The 24,597-nt window shown below is 43.2% G+C and overlaps 1 protein-coding gene across 3 annotated transcripts in view; it reads right to left on the bottom strand.

Annotated features, from left to right (window-relative positions):
* Positions 1–18,031, bottom strand: part of rnpc3 (RNA-binding region (RNP1, RRM) containing 3) — a 38,812-nt gene extending 20,781 nt beyond the window's left edge. For 2 of the 3 annotated variants that reach the window (XM_083632005.1, XM_083632004.1), the window contains exons 1-9: positions 17,895–18,031; positions 16,371–16,527; positions 16,142–16,189; positions 15,359–15,468; positions 14,969–15,058; positions 4,312–4,423; positions 2,272–2,340; positions 2,014–2,156; positions 1,527–1,652 (exon numbers count right to left, since the gene is read on the bottom strand). In XM_083632005.1, the coding sequence (XP_083488131.1) occupies positions 1,527–1,652; positions 2,014–2,156; positions 2,272–2,340; positions 4,312–4,423; positions 14,969–15,058; positions 15,359–15,468; positions 16,142–16,189; positions 16,371–16,523 (851 nt within the window). In that variant the 5' untranslated portion in view covers positions 16,524–16,527; positions 17,895–18,031. The remainder of the gene's footprint in view (positions 1–1,526; positions 1,653–2,013; positions 2,157–2,271; positions 2,341–4,311; positions 4,424–14,968; positions 15,059–15,358; positions 15,469–16,141; positions 16,190–16,370; positions 16,528–17,894) is intronic. The other variant, XM_083632006.1, reaches the window with a different exon arrangement.
* Between the last annotated feature and the right edge of the window lie 6,566 nt (positions 18,032–24,597).

The following is a 24,597-nucleotide window of genomic DNA, read 5'->3' on the forward strand; positions in this document are numbered from 1 at the left end:
ATAACTACTAACTCTGCAAACTAACTCTTTTAGACAGAGAAAGCACACATTCTATTAGTTATTTTTAGATGATTGGTGTTCATGAATTCTTAACAGAAAAGAATCCTCGGCTCTTCTAAAATGAGCCAGAATCGTCAAAAACACCCCTGGCACAACTTACCTACAGGAATGAAAACATGGCTGGCATTCAATGTGTTAAAAACATCTGACTTTTTACTGGGGTGGGACCATAGAAACGTGTTTCTCAATTCATTTACCATAACCCCTCCTTGCAATGTGATAAAAGTTTCTCAGTGAATTATAGTTGATTGCCTCACCGAATAATCTGCTGGTTACTAGGGGTGGGAATCACCAGATGCCCACGATACGATACTGAAACGATACTTGAGTCACGATACGATAGTATTGCGATACTGCGATATTTTTGATATAGCGATATATTGAATATTGCGATATTTCGATATATTGCGATTTCTTACTTTTTCAACTGCAAATGATGTCCCCAAAGGAAAACTTTGTCAACATCTGGTTTATATAAGAACAATTTTTCAGTCTGTACATCTGACTTCAACCATTTTATTGCGGCAACATTGTCAAGTAGACAGACCAACAACTTTCATAAAGTCATGTCATAGTTGCATGCACCTGACAAACTGAACTGTTTGTTACAGTCTACTTACAGTCCACCTTAAGTGGATGTGTGCGTGGACTACTGTACTTACCGTATGTAGTTTTTGCAACTTCACTTCACTTACACAAAACATCTTGTGCAGCCCATTCAGTAACTGGGGAATTTGTAAATTACTGTTATGACAAAACTGTTACTGTTAAAACAAAATGAAAATATGCTACCGTTTGTTTACTGCTGGCCTTGGAACCAAAGTTTATAGTAGCCCGGTGGCCTGCAATTTTTTTTTTTTTTTTTTTGCAATATCGATACTTGGCGTCCAAATATCGATACAATACGTCAGGCAAAATATCGCGATACTGTGGTGTATCGATTTTTCCCCCCACCCCTACTGGTTACCCAATTTTAGCAGCAGAATTTGATGTCCTGGGGTGGCACGTCCGTGCGTAATGATGTTTCTGCGCTGCGCAGAGATTATGGTGCGCTCAAGCGCAGCGAGTGTTTTAGCGGCTAAGAGGTCCTTTTCAAAGCTCTTAGCGCAAAGTAATTGCGCGCTGCTGACGATAGGATAATGCCATCTATCCCCACATTTTAGCGCTGAAACGCCTGCTTTGGCATGTGGCACGCCTATGCCCAGTACAATTATAACAGGCATGCGCTTGTGCCCGCCCCCAATTTGCATTGCCATGGCGTTAAACGAGCGCAAATGCTAAATTACCGCTTTTGCGAAGATAGGGCCCCTAATCTCTGGTTCACAGGGCTATCTTTATGAGGGGGGCATATTGTCTGGAGGTTTTCGCTGCCTGCTTTTTTACTGTGCTTAAAGTGCAGTGCAGTGTGTTCAACAGGAGCTGTGCGTGAGGACTGAGATGTGCATGAGCACCTTGGCGTACAGTACCTCTGAGAGTCTGCTTTGGGAGCGTACAGTAGATCCTTGATCTTGGGCTTCTTTCTCTTAGAGGCTGCTTTTGTTCTGAGGGGTCTCTTGCACGCTTGGTTGACCAGGCCCATCAAACGAACAATCCTGGAATAAAGCAAGCATAAGGAAAAAAGGATAACTTCTACACCAACATCCAAGCACAACCTGAATATTGAACATTGAGCATTAATCTTCAAGTTTAAAAGCGGCAATAAGTACGATTTCTACTGCCCCAGCACTAAATAAGCACAAAATCTCTACAGGGAGTTGATCATTTGCTATTGCAATATATCAACTACCTGTGAGATTCTGATATTTCCAGCCTATACTGTTTTGGTCCAAACACTTACAACCCATTGGAATTGCAAGACACCCCCAAATGCCTGTTTAACCTGCTTTTGCCACGACACACATATGAGAGAATGAGCGGACTCCTCTCTAATGTCAGCGATTATTTGTGTCTCACCTCTCTTTGTTTTCGTCGTCTTCGTCGCTCTCATACTCTGACTCCTCCACACTGGACAGCTCCATCTCCTCCTCCGGTAAAGGGGGGTAGCCGGGAGGCAAGGGGGGAGGCATGGGGATGGGGGGCACAGGGGGCAGCTGAAACTGTAGGGAACAGAGCAACATGGCTTGTCCCGAGAACGCCTCTGACAGATCACATGTGCTAAGTTGTAGACAAAATGTTTCTCTAAGAACTAGAATTCATTGATATTGGCGTTACCATGGGGGGTCTAGCTGTGATTGGGCCAAAGGGACACGGCAAATTCATCTTGTTCATCAGATGAAGAACCTGTGTAAGAGGAGAGCCAAGGGTTGTGATACCACTCTGAGTCTTAGTTAGAGCTGTAAATTCAATTATACCAAGAGATGTGTGGGAATACACTGCTGAAGTCAAATAGACAGCATGTAACTTGGGCTCCATATGTAAACCAGACTGCTAAGCTTTTCATTTACAACACAAGGATCAAGGTGATCTGAGGCTGAAGGCAGCTGCTGGTGGTGAAGCTAAGCATGATGCAGGCAGCTCCTCTGTGACACACCAGCACCACCAAGAGACCAAAGAAGGATGCTGCAGCGGTGTACAGCTCCCAGAGCCATGATTTCCGCAAAACGAAAAAAAACAGACGGAATCATGGAATTTGGTAATACAAATTGAATCAAGTGTAAAACATGGAATATTGCAGAATTTCCCATAATTTGTCATCAAAGGTAGACCTAATTATTGTAGTAACTGAAATAAATGATTTCATAATTGTAAAATAGCCCTAGAGAAATGATTCCGTTTTGGATTGGGGTGTGTTGAGAGGGGGGTGGGTCTTGCGTGGGACCCTTACATCACATCACAACTTGGTTTTCAATTTGAGAAACATGTTGAAGAGGCTGTCAGAGAGACAAGTCATCAAAAAAACAATAAAATATTGACCCTAACCCCTGAATTAAAATGGAAAAACAGAATTTGGGGAAAAATAAAACGGAATTTGGAAAAAATAAAACACAATTCATATGGCCCTAGTTAAACCCATAAGTCATGCCTCTCACTTATAGTTTATTATTAATACTTGATCCCCAAATTGAAATTTACAAGTAGGGATGCCATGGTGTGGACATTTTCCCACCGGGTAATAAACCGTACCGTAAAACAAAACAAAAAAAACACTCCAGAGCTGCTCAGCAGTCCTCACGGTCCGGATTTTTTATATAACTGCTCTCAGTGCGACACACCCGTCAATATAGTCACCAATACAAGCGTGGTAGGGATGTCAGGTTAACCACAGAGAATAGTTTGGAGCGGTTATATTTGTCAGTCTATAAATTAGACTACTTTGCACACAATCCTTTCTACCCCATGTTTCTCCCCCAGTAAGTCAGCCCCTCCCATCCCTGCTGCTGCGCGCTGTTGTGAGCGCTGTCTGTCAGCCTCACATAACGTTAAACACTGGGGACAGATCTCCTCCTGGAGAAAAGAAACTAACGTCATTAGCCACAAATCTGGGGATTTTTTCTGGGCATGGGAGTAACGTGACCAGCAAGCAGCAGTAAATCAGGCAATGATGATAGCTGAGTAGCATCAGCATGTGCTTTTATCACAGCTAAGTCATCAATGCTAGCTATTACCACCAATGTTAGCGGAGGTTTAGCTAACCTATTAGCATCAATGCTAGCGGAGATTTAGCTCTGTTAAAACCACATTTCCAGAGATGGCAGTGGGAAGAGAATACACACAGGCTTAGATAAGGGTCTTGCCTACATGTGTATGAGGGGGGATTGTGTTCACAACATGTACAACTAACGTTACTTGCTGGTCTGTCTAAGCAGAGATATGATGCACTCAGACAGCCAGGATAGAGGGAGCGCTTGTAATATACACCAGCGCAGCTGAGCGCATGTTGAAACTGTCATGAGCGGGTGGAGTGGAAGGTGTTACCGGTGGGCATGTTATGTAATCGGTGTATGCCTCAACACCGTTTAACACCGGTAACACCTAAGACCGCAGCAATTCCATTTACAATGCAAATGTTTGCTGTTTGATCTTAGAGGTTGCCATTCTAAAACCACTGGGATACTTATTCTGGAATTCTCATTTTACTTATTTCAATCTGAAGCCTAGAAATGCTGTCATATTTGCATATTTTTAGTAAAGTTCCACTTTTCAGAAAATAGGAAAGAACAAATTCAGAGATAGTGTCAAAACATGAATAGTGCCAAGGGAGACATTTCCAGGTATTGGCTGAGGACTACAAATGATGCAGGAGGTACTCACTTGAACATAAAGCTTTGGCACACTCACAAGAGCATGTGTTATATTTGTCAGAATTCCATTTGAAGGCGGTGGGTATAAATATTTCAAAGTGGGATTTGCTTGGAATTTCAACCTGAGAGAGAGAGAGAGACACACACACACACACACAGAAGGGGGGGGGGAGTATTGGTTAAAGGAAATCTGCAGTTGCAAATGTGACAATGGATATCACTTTGTTGTTACTCAAACTCACATGCATGCACTGCACGGGGACGGGAGAGGCGCTACGGGGAGAACCCCAGCGGCAACTCAACAGGCAAGACCGCGGCTTCGCCTGCGGCCTAACGGAGCCAACTACAAAGGGCTTCCCGAGGAGCAGACTTTTTTTCTCTCTCAAAACAATTGAAAACCACCACATGTTAAAGCTGAACAAGGAGATCGATTTTATTTCACCAGAGCCGAAGGCAGCAGCACAAAAGAAACTAGAACGACCACAACGCGGACTTATGCCTCTGCCATTAGTTCATTCTTGAGTCCAAATCGCCATTTGAGGCAAATTGGAAGAAATTCCGTCAAGGCGCTCCTGAGATGTTGCGTTACAGAGCTTGGAAATTGGGTGTGTGAGGTCACAGTGACCTTGAACTTTGGCCATCAAAATGTAATCAGTTCATCCTTGAGTCCAAGTGGATGTTTTTTTATTTTACAATTTTCAGAACAAAACAGAACAGAACAGGCTCAAACAAAGACAAAAACAAAAACATACATATATCAACTTTTCAGCATGCATAGTGATAGCAGCCATGTAAAGTGTCAATGTGCTTGCAAGAAATGTGCGTGGGATCCCGCGCCAGGGGTCCATAAAGAGTCAGCCAGGCGAGTCATCAGTCACCTCTAACCTCGTCCAAATAGGCCAGAAACGAATCCCAGACCTCAGAGAATTTCTTAAGTGAATTGATCCTCAAAAACCGGAGTCTCTCCATATCTATAACTGAAATCATGTCCGTCAGCCACAGCTGGAAGGAAGGTGAAGAGGGGGACTTCCACTCCTTAAGAATAAGTCTCTTGGTGACAGTCGTCCCCTGTGTCAGGGACTGCTGTACAGCCATAGGGAGGAACAGCGAGGATTCTGAGCAGCCAAAGATGGCGGGTTCTGCCTCAGGCTGAAGGGCTACTTTGTAGGCCTTAGGCCCAATCCCAATTCCTATCTTAACCCTCAATCTTAACCCTCAGTCTCAAAAATGCGCACTCCCGCGAAGTGCTAGTACTGTCCCGATTCTCACTTTGTTAAGTTAAGGGTCGAGTTTGAGGGCTCTACGCCCCTCAGTTTTGAGATTTTCCACGACCACACTTGGCGGTGAGTGCGATCCCAGAATCCCTTGCGTGTCATCAGCTAGATCCATTCAGATGGAAGATGGCGGCGAAAGGAGGAAAAAAGTAGCCCTACAAAGTTAAGTATTTCCTTGTTAATAGAGATGTAACTAGAACGACCGCAATGCGGACTTATGCCTCCGCCATTAGTTCATTCTTGAGTCCAAGTGGATGTTGGAGCCAAATAGGAAGAAATTGCATCAAGGCGTTTCTGTGCAGAATTGGATATTTGAGCCAAATGTGAAGAAATGTAGTCAATGTGTTACTGAGATATGGCGTTACCGAGCTTGAAAATGGCATTTGTTAGGTCACTGTGACCTTGACCTTTGACCTTTGATAACCAAAATGGAATCAGTTCATCCTTGAGCCTAAGTGAATGTTTAAGGGGAATCTGATGAAATTCCGTCCAGGCGTTCCTCAGATATCGCGTTAAGCTTGAAAATGGCGTTTGAGAGGTCACAGTGACCTTGACCTTTGACCTTTGACCACCAAAATCTAAACAGATCATCCTTCAGCCTAAGTGAATGTTTAAGGTGAATCTGATGAAATTCCGTCCAGGCATTCCTCAGATACCGCGTTAACAAGCTTGAAAATGGCGTTCGAGAGGTCACAGTGACCTTGACCTTTGACCTTTGACCACCAAAATCTAATCAGATCATCCTTGAGCCTAAGTGAATGTTTAAGGCGAATCTGATGAAATTCCATCCAGGCGTTCCTCAGATATCGCGTTAACAAGCTTGAAAATGGCATTGGAGAGGTCACAGTGACCTTGACCTTTGACCTTTGACCACCAAAATCAAATCAGATCATCCTTGAGCCTAAGTGAATGTTTAAGGCGAATCTGATGAAATTCCGTCCAGGCGTTCCTCAGATATCGCGTTAACAAGCTTGAAAATGGCGTTCGAGAGGTCACAGTGACCTTGACCTTTGACCTTTGACCACCAAAATCTAATCAGATCATCCTTGAGCCTAAGTGAATGTTTAAGGCGAATCTGATGAAATTCCGTCCAGGCGTTCCTCAGATATCGCGTTAACAAGCTTGAAAATGGCGTTCGAGAGGTCACAGTGACCTTGACCTTTGACCACCAAAATCTAATCAGATCATCCTTGAGCCTAAGTGAATGTTTAAGGCGAATCTGATGAAATTCCGTCCAGGCGTTCCTCAGATATCGCGTTAACAAGCTTGAAAATGGCGTTCGAGAGGTCACAGTGACCTTGACCTTTGACCACCAAAATCTAATCAGATCATCCTTGAGCGTAAGTGAATGTTTAAGGCGAATGTGATGAAATTCCGTCCAGGCGTTCCTTAGATATGGCGTTAACAAGCTTGAAAATGGCGTTCGAGAGGTCACAGTGACCTTGACCTTTGACCTTTGACCACCAAAATCTAATCAGATCATCCTTGAGCCTAAGTGAATGTTTAAGGCGAATCTGATGAAATTCCGTCCAGGCGTTCCTCAGATATCGCGTTAACAAGCTTGAAAATGGCGTTCGAGAGCTCACAGTGACCTTGACCTTTGACCACCAAAATCTAATCAGATCATCCTTGAGCCTAAGTGAATGTTTAAGGCGAATCTGATGAAATTCCGTCCATGCGTTCCTCAGATATCGCGTTAACAAGCTTGAAAATGGCGTTCGAGAGGTCACAGTGACCTTGACCTTTGACCTTTGACCACCAAAATCTAATCAGATCATCCTTGAGCCTAAGTGAATGTTTAAGGCGAATCTGATGAAATTCCGTCCAGGCGTTCCTCAGATATCGCGTTAACAAGCTTGAAAATGGCGTTCGAGAGGTCACAGTGACCTTGACCTTTGACCACCAAAATCTAATCAGATCATCCTTGAGCCTAAGTGAATGTTTAAGGCGAATCTGATGAAATTCCGTCCAGGCGTTCCTCAGATATCGCGTTAACAAGCTTGAAAATGGCGTTCGAGAGGTCACAGTGACCTTGACCTTTGACCTTTGACCACCAAAATCTAATCAGATCATCCTTGAGCCTAAGTGAATGTTTAAGGCGAATCTGATGAAATTCCGTCCAGGCGTTCCTCAGATATCGCGTTAACAAGCTTGAAAATGGCGTTCGAGAGGTCATAGTGACCTTGACCTTTGACCTTTGACCACCAAAATCTAATCAGATCATCCTTGAGCCTAAGTGAATGTTTAAGGCGAATCTGATGAAATTCCGTCAAGGCGTTCCTCAGATATGGCGTTAACAAACATCCGTACGGACGTACGGACGGACATCCGTACGGACGGCCGTACGTACGGACAACCCGGATCCATAATGCCTTCGGCCTGGCTTCGCCGGCGGAGGCATAAAAATTACGATAACCATTGTATTAGCTTAATTTAATGTCATTTTATGGATTTCCGTTTTGGAATCCTAACAACAATTGTTGTTGCTAACGAGTGGGGGCTAGAATGACCGTGCTTTCCGACGTGAGGGCTGGCTTGACTGCAGTGTTTAACTGCAGTCAAGCCAGCCCTCACGTCGGAAAGCACGGTCATTCTAGCCCCCACTTGTTTTGTGGTGCGTTGCATTACACGTAGGCTGTATCTTGATCAAAACAACTCAACAACGACATTACCACCGAGAATTATGGCATTTCGTAACAACGTTAACAATGTTATAATATAATAATAAAAATATGTCTTGACCAGCACGGCTACTGACTATCGATAGTTAGCAACAACAAATGTGTTAGGCTCCAAAACGGAAATCCATAAAATGACATTTAAACTAAGATAATACAATGGTTATCGTAATTTCTACATCTATATTATCAAGGAAATATTTGTAAGGATGCTTTTTTCGTCTCCTTTTGAATTGACAGACTGGACGGAGCTTTGGCATATTGCTGCCCCCCACAGTCTGAAGACGTATCTGCCTTTAAGGGCTGTCCCATTTTAAAGTCGCAAGATAGCCCTTAACACTTAGTTTTGAGGGCTACTAAGATTGAGGGTTGAGCTTGAGGGTTAAGATTGAGGGTTAAGAAAAGAATTGGGATTGGGCCTTAGAGTACCAGTCAAATATCTTGGCCAAGAATCCGGAAAGTAAAGGACAAAACCAAAAAGCATGGGATAGTGTACCCTCTAACACCTGACACACAGCGGCGAGACAGAAGGATAGATCCTGTGCAGTCTAGCCTTGGAATAATGAAGACGATGAGTGACTTTAAATTGGATCAGCTGGTGTCTGCTGTTAACCGAGCAGAGTTGGACCAAAGACAGACTCCTGTCCCATATAATTTCAGACAAATCAACACCAAGCTCCTCCTGCCACGCCTCTCTGATCCTCTCAGTGGGGACCATGGTGTGATCATCAAACAGACACACAAATCTGGAAATAAGATGCGTAGAGTGAGGGGGGCTCAACAAAACATTAAAAAAAACATGTTCACTTGGGAGAGCCTCAAAATCCCGTCCAAGTGGACATTTGAGGCAAATTCGAAGAGATTCCATCAAGACATTCCTGAGATATCGCGTTAACAAGCTTGAAAATGGCATTCGAGAGGTCACAGTGACCTTGACCTTTGATAACCAAAATGGAATCAGTTCATCCTTGCGTCCAAGTCGATGTTTGAGCCAAATCAGAAGAAATTATATCAAGCCGTTCTTGAGATATTGCGTTAACGAACTTGGGAATGGCGTTCGTGAGGTCACAGTGACCTTGAAGTTTGACCACCAAAATGTAATCAGTTCATCCTTGAGGCCAAGTTAATGTTTGAGGCAAATTTGATGAAATTCCGTCAAGGCATTCCTGAGATATGGCGTTAACAAGCTTGAAAATGGCGTTGGAGGTCACAGTGACCTTGACCTTTGATCACCAAAATGTAAATCGTTCATCCTTGCGCCCAAGTCGACGTTTGAGCCAAATTAACAGAAATTCCATCAAGCCGTTCTTGAGATATCGCTTTAACGAACTTGGGAATGGCATTCGTGAGATCACAGTGACCTTGACCTTTGACCACGAAAATCTAATCAGTTCATCCTTGAGTCCAAGTCGATGTTTGAGGCAAATTTGATGAAATTCCATCAAGGCATTCCTGAGATATCGCGTTAACAAGCTTGAAAATGGCGTTCGAGAGGTCACAGTGACCTTGGCCTTTGACCACCAAAATATAATCAGTTCATCCTCGAGTACAAGTCGATGTTTGAGGCAAATTTTATGAAATTCCGTCAAGGCATTCCTGAGATATCGCGTTAACGAACATCGTACGGACAACCCGGATCCATAATGCCTCCGGCCTGGCTATCGCCGGCGGAGGCATAAAAATGATTGAAGTGAGATGAACAGACTTGAAATAGATGTTCACAAACTTTTTTTCCTTTGGGGACATAATTTGCAGTTGAAAAAAGGTAATAAATCACAATATATCGCAATACTAAATATATATTGCAAGACTAGCATATCGCAATACTATCGTGACTAAAGTATCGTGATAAACTGATAATATCATATCTTGGGGCATCTGGTGATTCCCACCCCTATAGACCAGTGTCTTCTCTTCTTCTTATTCCAAGTAGGCTCCTAACTGGAACACAGAACAGCAACCACACAACGCCAAAGGGCTCCGGGCAGTCATCCTCAGCAAGTGGATTTTTACAGGGTGAGGTTGCTACTGTAGCACTACTCCCATTACCCCTAACCCATGTCTTTGATGGTGAGAGGAAACTGGACCACCTGGAGGAAACCCACGTGAACACGAGGGGGGAAGTGCATGCAACCTTCACACAGAAAGGACCTGGGATGGACCGGGATTCAAACCCAATAGACCAGTGTAGTTAGTATTGATCCATTATACAGTAATCAAACTAACACCATCATATCAGAGATGCAGGCCACTCGCTGGCCAATATGTCGGTCTAACCTAAATTACATTCCCTCACCTAAAGCCTTGTCGGAACCAATGTGAGAATATGCTTCTCTTTAATACGAGGGGAAGGAGACTGGATTTGGGAAGCTGGCGCAGTGCAGATTGTCAGCCTTGGAGCCAGGGGTATGAAAGAGCACCCTGGCTTGTGCCACCTACTGGCAAGACAGGTTGGCCTGTCAGGCGCACATAGGCTGCCTCCGTGTAATTGGGCACGAGGCCGCTGACGGCGCCTGATTGCAGCTCTCAGACTCTGTCAGCTAGCCTGCAGGCAGCAGCCACTACCTGACAGCAGTTTAACCAGGTGTGTGTCACCTAGGGTTGGCACGATGGACGATGGCATCAACCATCGTGATGGGCCGACCCCCCATCGACCTCTGAGCCTTCTACATCGGATCATCATAATCAATTATCTGTTCGAATTAAAATTGTGCCGTTTTAATAATAAAAAAGGCCAAGTCCACTTACCGTAATGCGCGGGGGACGCGCTGACCGCATTAAACAAGCGCACCCAGTTCAGAGAAGCCTCCCGCTCCCCTCCTCCGCTCTACTGCTTATCTGAACTGGGGGCGCTTGGTTAATGTCGCCGGGGCGTCCCCTGCGCGTGAGAAGTCGGCTGTGTTGTTGTGACAACTTTTTACGACAAAGAAGAAACTGCACATTCTTTCCTGTTTTCAACCCAAAGTGAGTACAAGTCTTCAACTGTGAATTGAACTCGCCTGTTTCCAAAGTGAAAGTTGGAGTCGCTACTCGCTCCAGATACAGCAGCTGTGTTTCTCAAGCCATTTCTCCTAAACTCTCTCTCATTACTCATCATCATTAGGTTCCAAAGCCCACGCGAATCTAACGTTATATCAGCCAGTAATTCAGTCAGTTTTCTGCCAGCTAGTTAAATTCAACACACACACGTTGTTGGTGAGGATCTGTAACATTAACGTTATTTGTTTTGCGCCGTTCAAATTGCTGGTAGTGACAGCCACTGCCCACTTCAGTTGCCTGGCTCTGTGCTGTAGCACAGAGCAGAGGCTAATAGCCTATCCAAGCCCGCTGGTATCATGTCCTGTTGTTAACGTGAACGCATTGCAGCGGCTAGCCAAATGGAATTACAGCAACGCAGCGACTTAATAAATAATTAATTACACCCCCCTCCCCCCGGACGATGCCATCGTCCAAAACGATGTTTCACTGTGAAACAATCACGATGGGTATTTGGGTGACATCGCACAACCCTAGTGTCACCTGCATATTAGATTGTGAGGTAGATTAATTGGGATGAGTATGGCTTCCCTCACAGTCACACACCCTGAGGAATATCGAGGTAGGTTTGATTACAAACACATGGGATGTGATCAAAACACTGGTGGGCGAGCTGTCATTCCAGGGTTCAACCAGTATGGGTTTTAGATAGGGATGCACCTATCGATCGGCATGTGACCGGAAATGGCCGATTTTCACGTGATCGGCCTCGATCGGTGATCTGCGCCGGTCACTCTAAAATGCCGATTCTGTGAGCCGATTTTCAAGTGACGTGCGCGCACCCAAAAGCAGCGAGACAGAGACGGATGAGTTGCAGCCAAAACAAAAGCTGCCACTACAACACATGCCACAGCATGTCTTCGTCGGTGTGGAGCCGCGGAGGGGCAGGGTAGGTTGGAGTCCACTCCAGTCTGAGCGGCTCGCTTCACCTCACCAGCTCTTCCCCGACCAGCGTCCACTTCATCGCTGCCTGCTGCTGCTGCTATCTGTCAGTCACGACTCACGTTGTAACGTGGATACAGCCAGGAGAGGACTTGTGTTTCGTATTGCGAATAGAAGGACGAACATAATAATAAAACGCATCGGACCAGTGTGCCAGATGATTTTTTTTCGAATGGCGGATAAAAGAAAACGCGCTCTGTGTGTAAACTACAATATTCAAACGGAGTCAACTCAAACTCATTTCCTCATCTAGGCTACTCAATAACAGCCAAATCCACAACTGTAGAGTGGGCATGGCTTCGAAGGTCTCTGGGCTCCAGAGCTATAGGCTATAAACTCCTTGTCCATGGATAACATTTTGACGTTTATTTATTTTATTTTATTAGTTTATTTGGTAGGGACATATACAAACAAAACATTAAACCCCATAGGGGAAGAGATGCTTTGTAACAGATTTAGCCATAGGCTACTTTCCATCTGGAGCCCCTGTTCTGTTGCACCTTTTTTCTTTTGGAAAAGTAAATGCATGATAGCTGTGGGATATACTGGAATTAATTGTTTTATATTCATTGTATTTACACAAAAAAGAAAAGCTCTGTCCAGTAACCTGGAACACTTTTATTTTGAGATGTTTTTGAGTGAGATCGTCCTACCTAATGCAAATGATAAGAAATGTGACATGAATGTTAATTTTCTATTAAAGCAAAGTAAAAAAGTAAAAAAATAACCCGCCAATTATTGTTCTTAGAAAGAAAATCGGAATCGGCAAAAATCGGTATCGGCAAGTCAGACTATTCAAAAATCGGAAATCGGAATCGGCCAACAAAATCGCAATCGGTGCATCCCTAGTTTTAGACAGAAGCTGTCGATAATGTTTTGTGCCGATGTCCAAAAGCCAATTCAGATGTCAACAGAAGAATCTGTCCTCCAGCAAACTGATGACTTGTTCAACCTCACCATTATTTCATTTAGAATAAGAACACCATTAGAGAATGTAGAATAATGACTGTTTGAATCATAGTTTCTCTCTTATCTCTCTACCTACAATACAGACAGTCCGTTATCTCTCTACCTACAATACAGATAGTCATGGAATTCCATGATATGAAAAAGATTGAGAATCACTGCTATAGACGCTTTTCAAGGAATTGTGTGAGGCTGTGGTTTACAGTGATTTTACAACATGGCACGCCGCACCTCTTAGTCATTGTAAAATGACTGTAAACCATGGCTTCTTGGGGCTTATTGCTTCATTTGAAATGTAGCTTATTTCCTGTCAGCTATTGTATTAGCAAACACTGCAACAGGAAGTAAGCCAGGGGCCATTTAGAATGTTTATGTTGTCAAGTTAAAACCGTCAATAGGGCATTAGGCTATGTTGTCCTAAATCTGCAGGACCATCAGAGACAGGCAGCAGCAGTGCAGCACTCACCAGCCACCTGATCTAAATGTCATAAGGCTCTGTGTGTGTGTGTGTGTGTGTGTGTGTGTGTGTGTGTGTGTGTGTGTGTGTGTGTGTGTGAGTGCCTGCTATGTGTCACCACACAGGAATCAAATTAAAGGACGGCTTTACCGTGGGGAATATGAATATATATTAAATCTCACGCCCCTAAGGTTTTCGAATCCGTTGAAATTTTTGAAATTGGAGCTTCACTGCCTGACCTATCAAGCATCTCTCACATTATTTGCATGACCCTCTGACGCAAAACGCGTCGGGGCGTCATGCTCCGCCTTGCGGAAGTCGTGCACCTATGAACTACAACTGTTGTGAGCCATGGTCCCGCCTCTAGAGGTCCTCCACGCCCCTTCAGAGGTCTGAAGAAAAACAAAAAGGCAGCCATCTTTTTCGACCACCTAGCCTGCTGTAGCTAGGTTAGCTTTCCATAGCTCCTTGCAAAGAGACGATTTTCTCGGGAACGGAAGCACGGACAGACACGTGACTGGCGGCATTGGAAAGCTCGTCAAATTTTACATCTAGTAGTAGGTGGGTTGAAGTAACGAAATCAACGCTGAGCAATGTACCCGTTTTTACAGAAAATAGTTACAACATCAGATGCGCGTAACTCCTACGAAAATGCCTTAAAATGCATGATTTTTTTTTTATGAAGACATCTCCCGACATATATACTTCAGTTTAAATTTGGTGCAATTTGGAGGCAATTTATTTTCGATTTATTTCTTCTTCTCTCCATGTAATATTGTCGAAGCCTTCTTCTTCTTCTTCTTTGAGTTTTATGGCGGTTGGCAAACATATATGTGCATTACCGCCACCTACTGGAGTTTGATATCAGCCAAACGCCTGAGGGGTGGGCATGGAAACGAAGGCCACGCGAGCCCAGTGCATTGTGGGAAATGTAGTATTTCGAGTCCCCGCACCCGCACCTCCCCCCCACCACCCCCCCCCCCCACACACAGAGTGGATTTCTGGTGATATCTCAGGCTGTAAACAACCAATTTCAAAAATTTCAACGGATTTGAAAACCTTAGGGGCGTGAGATTTAATATATATTCATATCCCCCACGGAAAAGCCGGCCTTTAAGTTTCAATTAATGTTAGGCTAGTTAAGCCATCCATACGCTGCCACATTGTGTAGAGCAGCAGGCAGCCAATCAGGAGCCTGATTGATAGGTCACACCAACACAATGTTACTAACTGAATCGATGAAGCAGGTTGCACGTCACACCAACACAATGTTACTAACTGAATCGATGCCCATACAGTACATGCCACACTTACCCAAGGTTAGGCGCAACGCCTGTCTCTATGAGAGGAATGCTTGGCTCTTTCTTCTCCTGCTTCTTCTGCTCTCCTTTCGTACGTTTAGTACTGGAAAAAAGAAAGAAAACATTTTTTCCTACATGAAAGCAACGTCTGGATTGATCTCAGATGAAGGTCATCCATCTAGGTGCAAAAAGACAAAAGGAGCCTGACAGTTACAGCCTGTGCAAAACAACAAGACAGGTCATACTTCCATTTGATGATGCTTTAGGAATGTTACCTGTCTGACACTGGTGGCTCCTTCAATAGTCACATGATGATCAGAATCACAATCACTTTTATTGCCACAGTATGCAAGTTACATACGAGGAATTTGTCTTGGTGTCTTGTATGCTTTAGGAATGTTACCTGTCTGACACTGGTGGGTCCTTCAATACTGTCACATGATCTTGGCCTTTGGCAAACTCCACAACAAGCGTATGATTAAGAATCTGCAGCTGATGGAGCCTGCTGAGAGCCTAAAAGAGATGCAAGGGGGAGCACACAATTCAGATAGGTGTGACAGTGTCTATTCACCACGCCCACTTTTTCTCTCTTCCGCGTTAGACGCAATTGTATTTGTTCTTCCGGTTCAGCGCTAGTTGGCGGCCAATTTCAAAAGAAAACGTCACTATGAATGAAGTTTGACAACATTCAGAAGCTACACTGCGGCCAACTTCAGTTACATGTTCATAGCATGTTCCTGCGAGGAGCCGATGGCTGTACCCGGTCGGCATTTAACGTTAGTTACAAAAGCACTTCGACAGTGTTTTCTCACTGCCAGTAAGCCTACAGTAGGGTTTGACAGATGCTAGTCCGACCGGTCAGCCAGCCAGTCCTCGCTGCTCGTTAAATATTAACAAATAGGTGTTATTCTGATAAACTAGACACATATTTGGAATGTTACGTTCTCATCCGAAAAAATATTAAAACTTTAAAACCGATTGTTTTTTTTTGCTTAAAAACAGCTTTTTAGCAAGTCTAAAAATTATTACGGTAGACTTCCAGGTCTAAAACGAAAAGACGATTACAAAATGACGTAATGCAGAAGCGTCCTTATATGGGCATTGCAAAGTACAAGGTGAATAATACACATATGCAAGCATGTCTTAAACTTAATCCAATTACAACCACTATCAAAACAAAACTTGCCTTTTCTGCGGACCTCTCGCTGCTGAAGGATGCAAAAGCTGCATGTTTCTGTGGAAATACAAAAATATCTTGTATGATAGTGTCTGCACAAAATGATGAGCCAGGCCAGCGAAGGTTGTTTCTGTTGTTTCATTCTACATGTAAACAGATTCAAGCAACCATCTGTAAACAGAATAGGTCAACTTAAATGAATTTCGGGCTCACACGGTGTCAGCCAGGCACAACCTACCAGAGGACCTCTCTTTGAGAAGGCCCTGACTGACTCCGCTCCAAAATACTTCAGGAGGTCCTCCTTCTCATCCTGGCTCAGCTCAGCCGGTAAGTGGCGGATAAGCAGTGTCTTGCTGGGTTTTGTCTGGACTAGTGCCTCATTCTTGTCCATTTCACTGTAGGAAGGCAGAGGAATACCATAGTTAAATATAATTTGTTTTATTCATTATGATACCAGAATAAACTCCCGCACACTGTCTCCACATGCAATAAAAAGTTTAATCAGAATAACGTTTCGGTCGTGAGACCTTCATCAGATTCTTCTTGTAAAGAAGAGAATGCATCGAGATGCATCGATAATCGTAATCGAATCGAATCGTAGCCCTCTGAATCGTAATCGAATCGTGAGGCCAGTGAAGATTCACAGCCCTAATGTTCACCCCAGAGCACTGTTCGCTTGTTTATTCAAATTGAACGTCTTGCATGTCCAAACTGCACCGAAAACAACACTGCACTTCCTCGAGTCCCGAGCAGGTTGCTACAGATATGGGGGTCATCCCTATGTTCCCCGGGTCCTATGTTCCCCGCTTTTCCCAAATAGGGTCCTATGTTCCCCGCTATGTTCCCTGGGAGAGGTTAGGTTTTGGGTTAGGGTATGGGGGAGGTTAGGTTTAGGCGTGGGGGGTGGGAGAGGTTAGGTTTTGGGTTAGGGTCTGGGGGAGGTTAGGTTTAGGGTTAGTGAAAAACGGGGAATATAGAACCCGGGGAACATAGACATGATCCCCAGATATGTGAAGGACACATATCATACACATACACACTCATAGAGATTCCTGCTAGTGGCTTTGATATTTGGCTCTGTATTTAGACTCATTCAGAGCGCCACATCTCCCGCCCCACTTGCAAAGATGCTACCACCAACTTCACTGAATTGACTAGTGGAATGGAATCAAGATTGCTTTGTTGCCATAGAGTAGTAAAGAAACCAGAAGTTAGCTGGAATCAGATCATTTTGACCCCCCCCCCCCCCCCCCCCCCCGCCCCGCCCCCTTCAAAACAATCGATTTATAGTTGTTGAGGATCAACTAATCAATTAATCGTTGCAGCCTCTACTTGAAACACTATTTTGACAGATAAATAATGTGACTTTTTTTTTTTATTAGTTAATTGATTTACAGTGCTACCAATGCAGTGCTACGTAGCTATGTTGGTCAAAGGTAATTTTGTGATACCACAACCAGCATGCGATCCCAATAACGTTAGCGTTAGTTGATATACGTTAACGTTATAGTAATAACGCTACATGCGGCTTTTATTGAAATTAGTACTGCCGAATTGAAGAGGGGTCCCTAATCGTTCGTAAAAGTAGCTACGTAATTCGTGTTCTACCAGGTAACGTTATGTAACTTTCCCGATAAGAAAGGTAGCAATAACTCCTATCTTTTTAACAAAGTTCGGCCCACTGCTATCGCTAACATTAGCTCAATGCTAATGATGCACAAAGCCAACAGCAAGTTCTCTTTACCAACTTATCTTATCTCACCTTAGGAAATGCAGCTCCCAGGACGCTGCAAATAACTCACATTCAAATACAAAATAATTTAAACAATAATTTAAACACGGCTTTAGGTTTACTTGATAACATAACCTACGTGCCTGCTAAACAGCATGCAGCTAACTGGTAGCCCACCGATGCTACTTCCGCGCAAAACTTCTTCTTCTTTCTTCTTCTTCTTTGGGTTTCCGGCAGACTTCCGCGCAAAACGATCGATGATTGGTTATTTATGCTACATTCAATTCTTATGAGAAAAAATGAGGATACCAGCTACGTTTTAGAAAACAACGTTCACTTACTAATAATACTCCTCGAAAATATTATCTTCCAGCTCATAAATAATGGATGCATAGACAAATAACCCGTGTTTTATAGATCAAAATTACCTCAACTTGAGCCTGAATAAGCGTCAGTCTCTCTCTCAGCAGTCTGATGTGGTTTGAAGCCTTCAATTCCTTTTTCCCATAGTACTTGAAAGCAGCATTAGTTGTAGTTATTGTTTTTCACCAGCAGGTGTCAACCTCAGCACACAAAAGACACAAAACATGCTTAGTAACAAATTGTTCAGCATCACTTTAGCCTCCTCAACCAATGTCACAACAACAACAACAATAATAATAATATAATCATAATAATATCAACAACAACAACAACAACAACAACAACAACAACAACAATAATAATAATAATCATAATCATAATCATAATCATCATCATCATCATCATCATCATCATGACTTAATCAAAACTTCCTGTGAAGTGATGCAAATCACATGATAAAGTTGGAAACCTAGTAAACAATTACATTTTCATATGCCCTTTATTTAAAAAAAAATCGAATTATAGTGTTGGATTTTGTGGAACAAAGGTGATTAGATTAGTGAGGGACGATCGAAGGTGCAGGTGCAAGTCTTCCTTCCGCTTTCACTTTCTACATACATAGCTTACATAGCATACATAGCATCTCAATGTGGGCTCCCTCCGTGGACCCCCAGGGGGCCTTGAGGAGGTTCCAGGGGGGGTCCCCAGCAAAAAAGGTAATAATTTATTTGAACTAAAATTCCAATCAGCCTAACAACCCCAACACCAGGCTCCTGCAAGACGTAGGAGTGGAAGGCTCCTCACACAAGTTAAAATTTTATCGGATGGGGCCCCTTGGACAAAATCGGGGTCCATGGTCTAATTTGTGTCAGTTTAGGGGTCCTTGACTTGAAAAAGTTTCTGAACCATTAGCCGTTAACACTTTTCAATAAGGTACACAAATAATAGTTACTAGTAAACTAATGAGAAATTCACTTTTAGTTAATGAATATTTAATGATTAGCTCATGGCCTTTAATCATTAGTTAATCATTAATTAGTTAAAGTCAGTTCTGAGTATAGTAGTTAATCATTAGTTAATCATTAGTCTGTCCTTTAAAACACAAGTACTTAGACAGAAGTAGTATTTGGCTGAAACATACCTAAGTACTTGGACATAGTATTTGGATGGAATATACCTTTAAAACTATAAGTACTTGAACAGAAAGTAGTATGTGGGTAAACATAATACTTGGTCTCTGGCTCTATAGATCCATCCATAGTATGGCTCTACCAACTAACCTGACTTAACAGGCTGGTTAGGTCAGTTGGAAGAGAACCAGACTAACTATTTTGGTGCCAAGGGTTCGAATCTGACCAGCAAAGTCTTGAATTTATTTGTTCAGGATATAATGTTTCACTATAGGCTACACAAAAAGAGTAACTAATGGAAAGATAATAGTTAAGTAATGATTCAGTACTCATAAACTACTGAGTATGATGCATCACTTTGCAATAGGGTACACAAAAAGAGTAACTAATGGACAGGTAACAATTAAGTAATGATTCAGTACTCATGAACTACTCAGTATGATGCATCACTTTATAATACGGTACACAAAAACACTAACTAATTGACAGGTAATAATTAAGTAATGATTAACTAACGATTAACTACTCACAAACTGACTATTAACTAATCATTAACTAATGAGTAATTACTCTACTCACAAAGTGACCTTAACTAATGATTAACTAATGATGAACTACTATACTCACAAACTGATCATTAACTAATCATTAACTAATGAGTAATTACTTTACTAAGAAACTGACAACTAATGATTAACTAATGATTAACTACTGTACGGTATTCACAAAGTGACTTTAACTAAATCATTAACTATCCATTAACTAATAGTTCGTTTCTCATTAGTTTACTAGTAACTACTATATTATTTGTGTACCTTATTGTAAATGTGTTACCATTAGCCTAGATGCTGCAGGAGTGAAAGGAGCACAACATTAACATCAGCTCTTTCTTTCTAGGCCTTTAGCAATTCCTGGAGACAGAAGGAAGGTTCTTTATTGTGGGGTGAACATAATGTCATGCTTCTGTCCCGCCTTATGAAGAGGTCTTCAGCACTGTTAATTTCGTTGACTACATACAACTAAAACTATAGGCTACCTTTTTCCACTGAGGAAAACTAGATTAAAACTGACTAAAACAAAGTTGTGATGACAAAACCTATGAGGAAATCTATTGACATTTTCATCAACGAACGAAAACTAGACGAAAATGTTATTCTAGAGAAACATTTAAATAATGCATTACACTTTACTAAGCCTGTTAGAGTTAAATCTACAGTAGATTTAGTCAACTAAAAACTAGACTAAAACCAAAACATTTCAGATGACTGAAAATATGACTAAAACTAAATGGCACTTTTGTCAAAAGACTGATTAAAACTAACAACTAACTAACTAACTAACAAAATTTGCTGTCAAAATTAACACTGGTCTTCAGCCTCCTATACCCCCACCCGCACCCCACCCTGGAAAAAAAAATCTCCACTTCTCGAGATGCCTCCAAATTCCTGGGCAAATGAAGCCTTTTCTTTGAGGAGGGACACGGGGGCATTCCTCATCGGGGGGAACACAATAGCCCCCTTTCACCGTGGCCCAGCTCTGAAATTTCACAGGTGATGGGAGGACCGACAGACACTCAATCCTCCTCCCCGCCGCGGACGTAAAGTGCCGGGCGGGGAGTGAGAGGGGATAGAGAGAGGAAGAGAAAGAGAGGGAGAGAGAGAAAGAGAGAGATGATGAGAGAGGGAGAGAGAGAAAGAGAGAGATAGAGAGGGAGAGAGGGAAAGAGACAGAGAGAGAGGGGGAGAGAGAAGAGAGAGGATGAGAGACAGAGGATGAGAGAGAGAGAAAGAGACAGAGAGGGAGTGACAGAGAGAGGAAAAGGGAGAGAGAAGAAGAGAGAGGGAGGAGAGAGGAGAGAGAGGAGAGAGGACGAGAGACAGAGGATGAGAGAGAGGGGAATAGAGGACGAGAGAGGAAGAGAGAGAGAGGAGGAAGAGGGAGGGGGATGCTGAGCGAGAGCGCGGCGGCCAGGAAGAGGAGACTCAGGTTTGACCGATATCGGCTTCACAATGCCCATACTGAGATTAGTTTGGGATTGGGCAATATTTTTACAGTCAATTTGACACCAATTCCACGTAGGCCTATTCAGTGTTTTCCCCTAGAATTGTCAGCATTCCCACAAGTCCTTTAATCCTGGAAAGTTGGTGAATTAGAGAAAGAACATCACACCCAGGTGCTGAAGTAAGTGGTGCAGTTCATATGCTACAAACAGACACCTCGTGCTACAAACGGACACATGTGATGTATAGAAGCGGCTGCACCGCTTAATTTTGTGTGTGACTGACAGACGGGATGCGGAACCCACTTACTCAATTTGATAAGATCACAGTTGTTCGGTATGAGCAAGAGTCGTCCAATTTAGAACCTCAGCAGGGAATGATTTCTGACATCACTGATCACAGTTCTCACTGCAGTTCACCCATGTCATCACACTTTCTTGTGTGTGATGTCACACTGATGACATCACCAATGACATCACAATTGCTAGAGTGACATCACTGGTGACTTCACAATTGTTCAAGTGTAGAAAATAAGCACTCCATTTGGAGAGATTTGGACTGGGGAAAGGCTTTATTGATATTATACGTGTTTTATACGCGAACCCCACAGCCATGGTCTCTACTAATGGTCTACATTCCAGTCCGTTTCCCATTTTCAGTGGCACTCGGCATGCTGCCTTTCGCCAAGCCTCTTCATTCTCTCGCTGAAACCCTAGCACTACATCTAAGGCTAAATCTGATTGCTGCTCCCATTCAGATTAATTCTTCATCACATACTATATCGGCATTCGCTGATGATGTGCTCATTTACTTGACATATCAATAGCTCAATACCATCCCTATAGGTTCTCGACTATTTGGGACCCTTTTTTGGCCTACTTTGATGAAGTTAAGAATGAATGGTGTCTGAGGCTCTCCCTTCTGGTTTCTCGTGGACCCCTTTGCATGGGACCCCATGCACAATATCTATTACAAACACAAGCACCTTATGCAGCTGGTAACAACATGTTTTAATATTGAACGTTGCTGATGTATTATTTCTTTCCTGTGTCTGACTGAGCCTGTTTGTTTGTCTTGTTCGTGTATTATTATTGTTCTATAAAGATTGAAAATAAAACATTAGATTGATCTTTTTTTGCATCCCTACTGTCACGGAGGCTCACGTGATAGCACGCGTACCACGGAGGCTTGGTCCCTCACGCGGCCGATCTTCCTTATACAACATAGTAAAGTCTAACTATAAAAACATTTTCAAAGCGGTGCAACGGGACATAGCCATATGGACAAAATTGCCTGCTTCTTTGCAGACAAGGGTTGCTTCCATTAAAATGAATGTACTGCCACCTATCAATTTTGTGAGCATGATGATTCCACTGCCTCCAGTATGATATTGGAAAAAGGTTGACACATTACTACAGGAATATATTTGGGACGACAAGCATCCAAAAATCAGGTTTTCTACCCACAAAGATGGAAAGGTGAGGGGGGCCTAGCCTTCCCAAATGTCTTGTTATATCATCAGTCTTTCCAGTTACGCCCACTTGGTTTGAGGAAACTCAAGCTGCTTGGAGAGACATTGAGGATACATTACAGTAGTATCTCCATTTAAACTTGAGGATATTTTATTCTCTGCTATAATAATCAATGCATGTTACGTTTTGGTCCTATTATTTCGAACACAATAAGAAACTTCAGGATGGTTGAAAAATACCTGGGAGGTAACTGGAAATCACACATGAATACCCCCTTGTGGCAAAATAGAAATATTATGTCAGGGAACAAGCCCTTTGAATCAGTGGTATGGTCATCAAAAGGGGTAAATCATTTGGAGATATATTCAATTCAAGTGACCTTATTAGTTTTGAAGAACTGTGCCCCTTTTTGATCTACCAAGGACATCTTTCTTTTTATACCTTCAATTACGGAGTGCACTCCGTGGTTATGGAGTTCCACGGGGTACAGGACTGCAAATGTATCCAATCGAGAGTTGGGTGACCACATTGCCCACCAGAGGACTTGTGTCAGCCATATACTCACTACTTCAACACACTGCCCACTAGAGGACTTGTGTCAGCCATATACTCACTACTTCAACACACTGCCCACCAGAGGACTTGTGTCATCCATATACTCACTACTTCAACACACTGCCCACCAGAGGACTTGTGTCAGCCATATACTCACTACTTCAACACATTGCCCACCAGAGGACTTGTGTCAGCCATATACTCACTACTTCAACACACTGCCCACCAGAGGACTTGTGTCAGCCATATACTCACTACTTCAGCACACTGCCCACCAGAGGACTTGTGTCAGCCATATACTCACTACTTCAACACACTGCCCACCAGAGGACTTGTGTCAGCCATATACTCACTACTTCAGCACACTGCCCACCAGAGGACTTGTGTCAGCCATATACTCACTACTTCAGCACACTGCCCACCAGAGGACTTGTGTCAGCCATATACTCACTACTTCAACACACTGCCCACCAGAGGACTTGTCAGCCATATACTCACTACTTCAACACACTGCCCACCAGAGGACTTGTGTCAGCCATATACTCACTACTTCAACACACTGCCCACCAGAGGACTTGCGTCATCCATATACTCACTACTTCAACACACTGCCCACCAGAGGACTTGTGTCAGCCATATACTCACTACTTCAACACACTGCCCACCAGAGGACTTGTGTCAGCCATATACTCACTACTTCAACACACTGCCCACCAGAGGACTTGTGTCAGCCATGTACTCACTACTTCAACACACTGCCCACCAGAGGACTTGTGTCAGCTATATGCTCACTACTTCAACACACTGCCCACCAGAGGACTTGTGTCATCCATATACTCACTACTTCAACACGTTGCCCACCAGAGGACTTGTGTCAGCCATATACTCACTACTTCAACACACTGCCCACCAGAGGACTTGTGTCATCCTCACTACTTCAACACACTGCCCACCAGAGGACTTGTGTCAGCCATATACTCACTACTTCAACACACTGCCCACCAGAGGACTTGTGTCAGCCATATACTCACTACTTCAACACACTGCCCACTAGAGGACTTGTGTCAGCCATATACTCACTACTTCAACACACTGCCCACCAGAGGACTTGTGTCAGCCATATACTCACTACTTCAACACATTCCCCACCAGAGGACTTGTGTCAGCCATATACTCACTACTTCAACACACTGCCCACCAGAGGACTTGTGTC

Source organism: Poromitra crassiceps, assembly GCF_964638095.1.
Source record: "Poromitra crassiceps genome assembly, chromosome: 2".
Taxonomy (NCBI): domain Eukaryota; kingdom Metazoa; phylum Chordata; class Actinopteri; order Beryciformes; family Melamphaidae; genus Poromitra; species Poromitra crassiceps.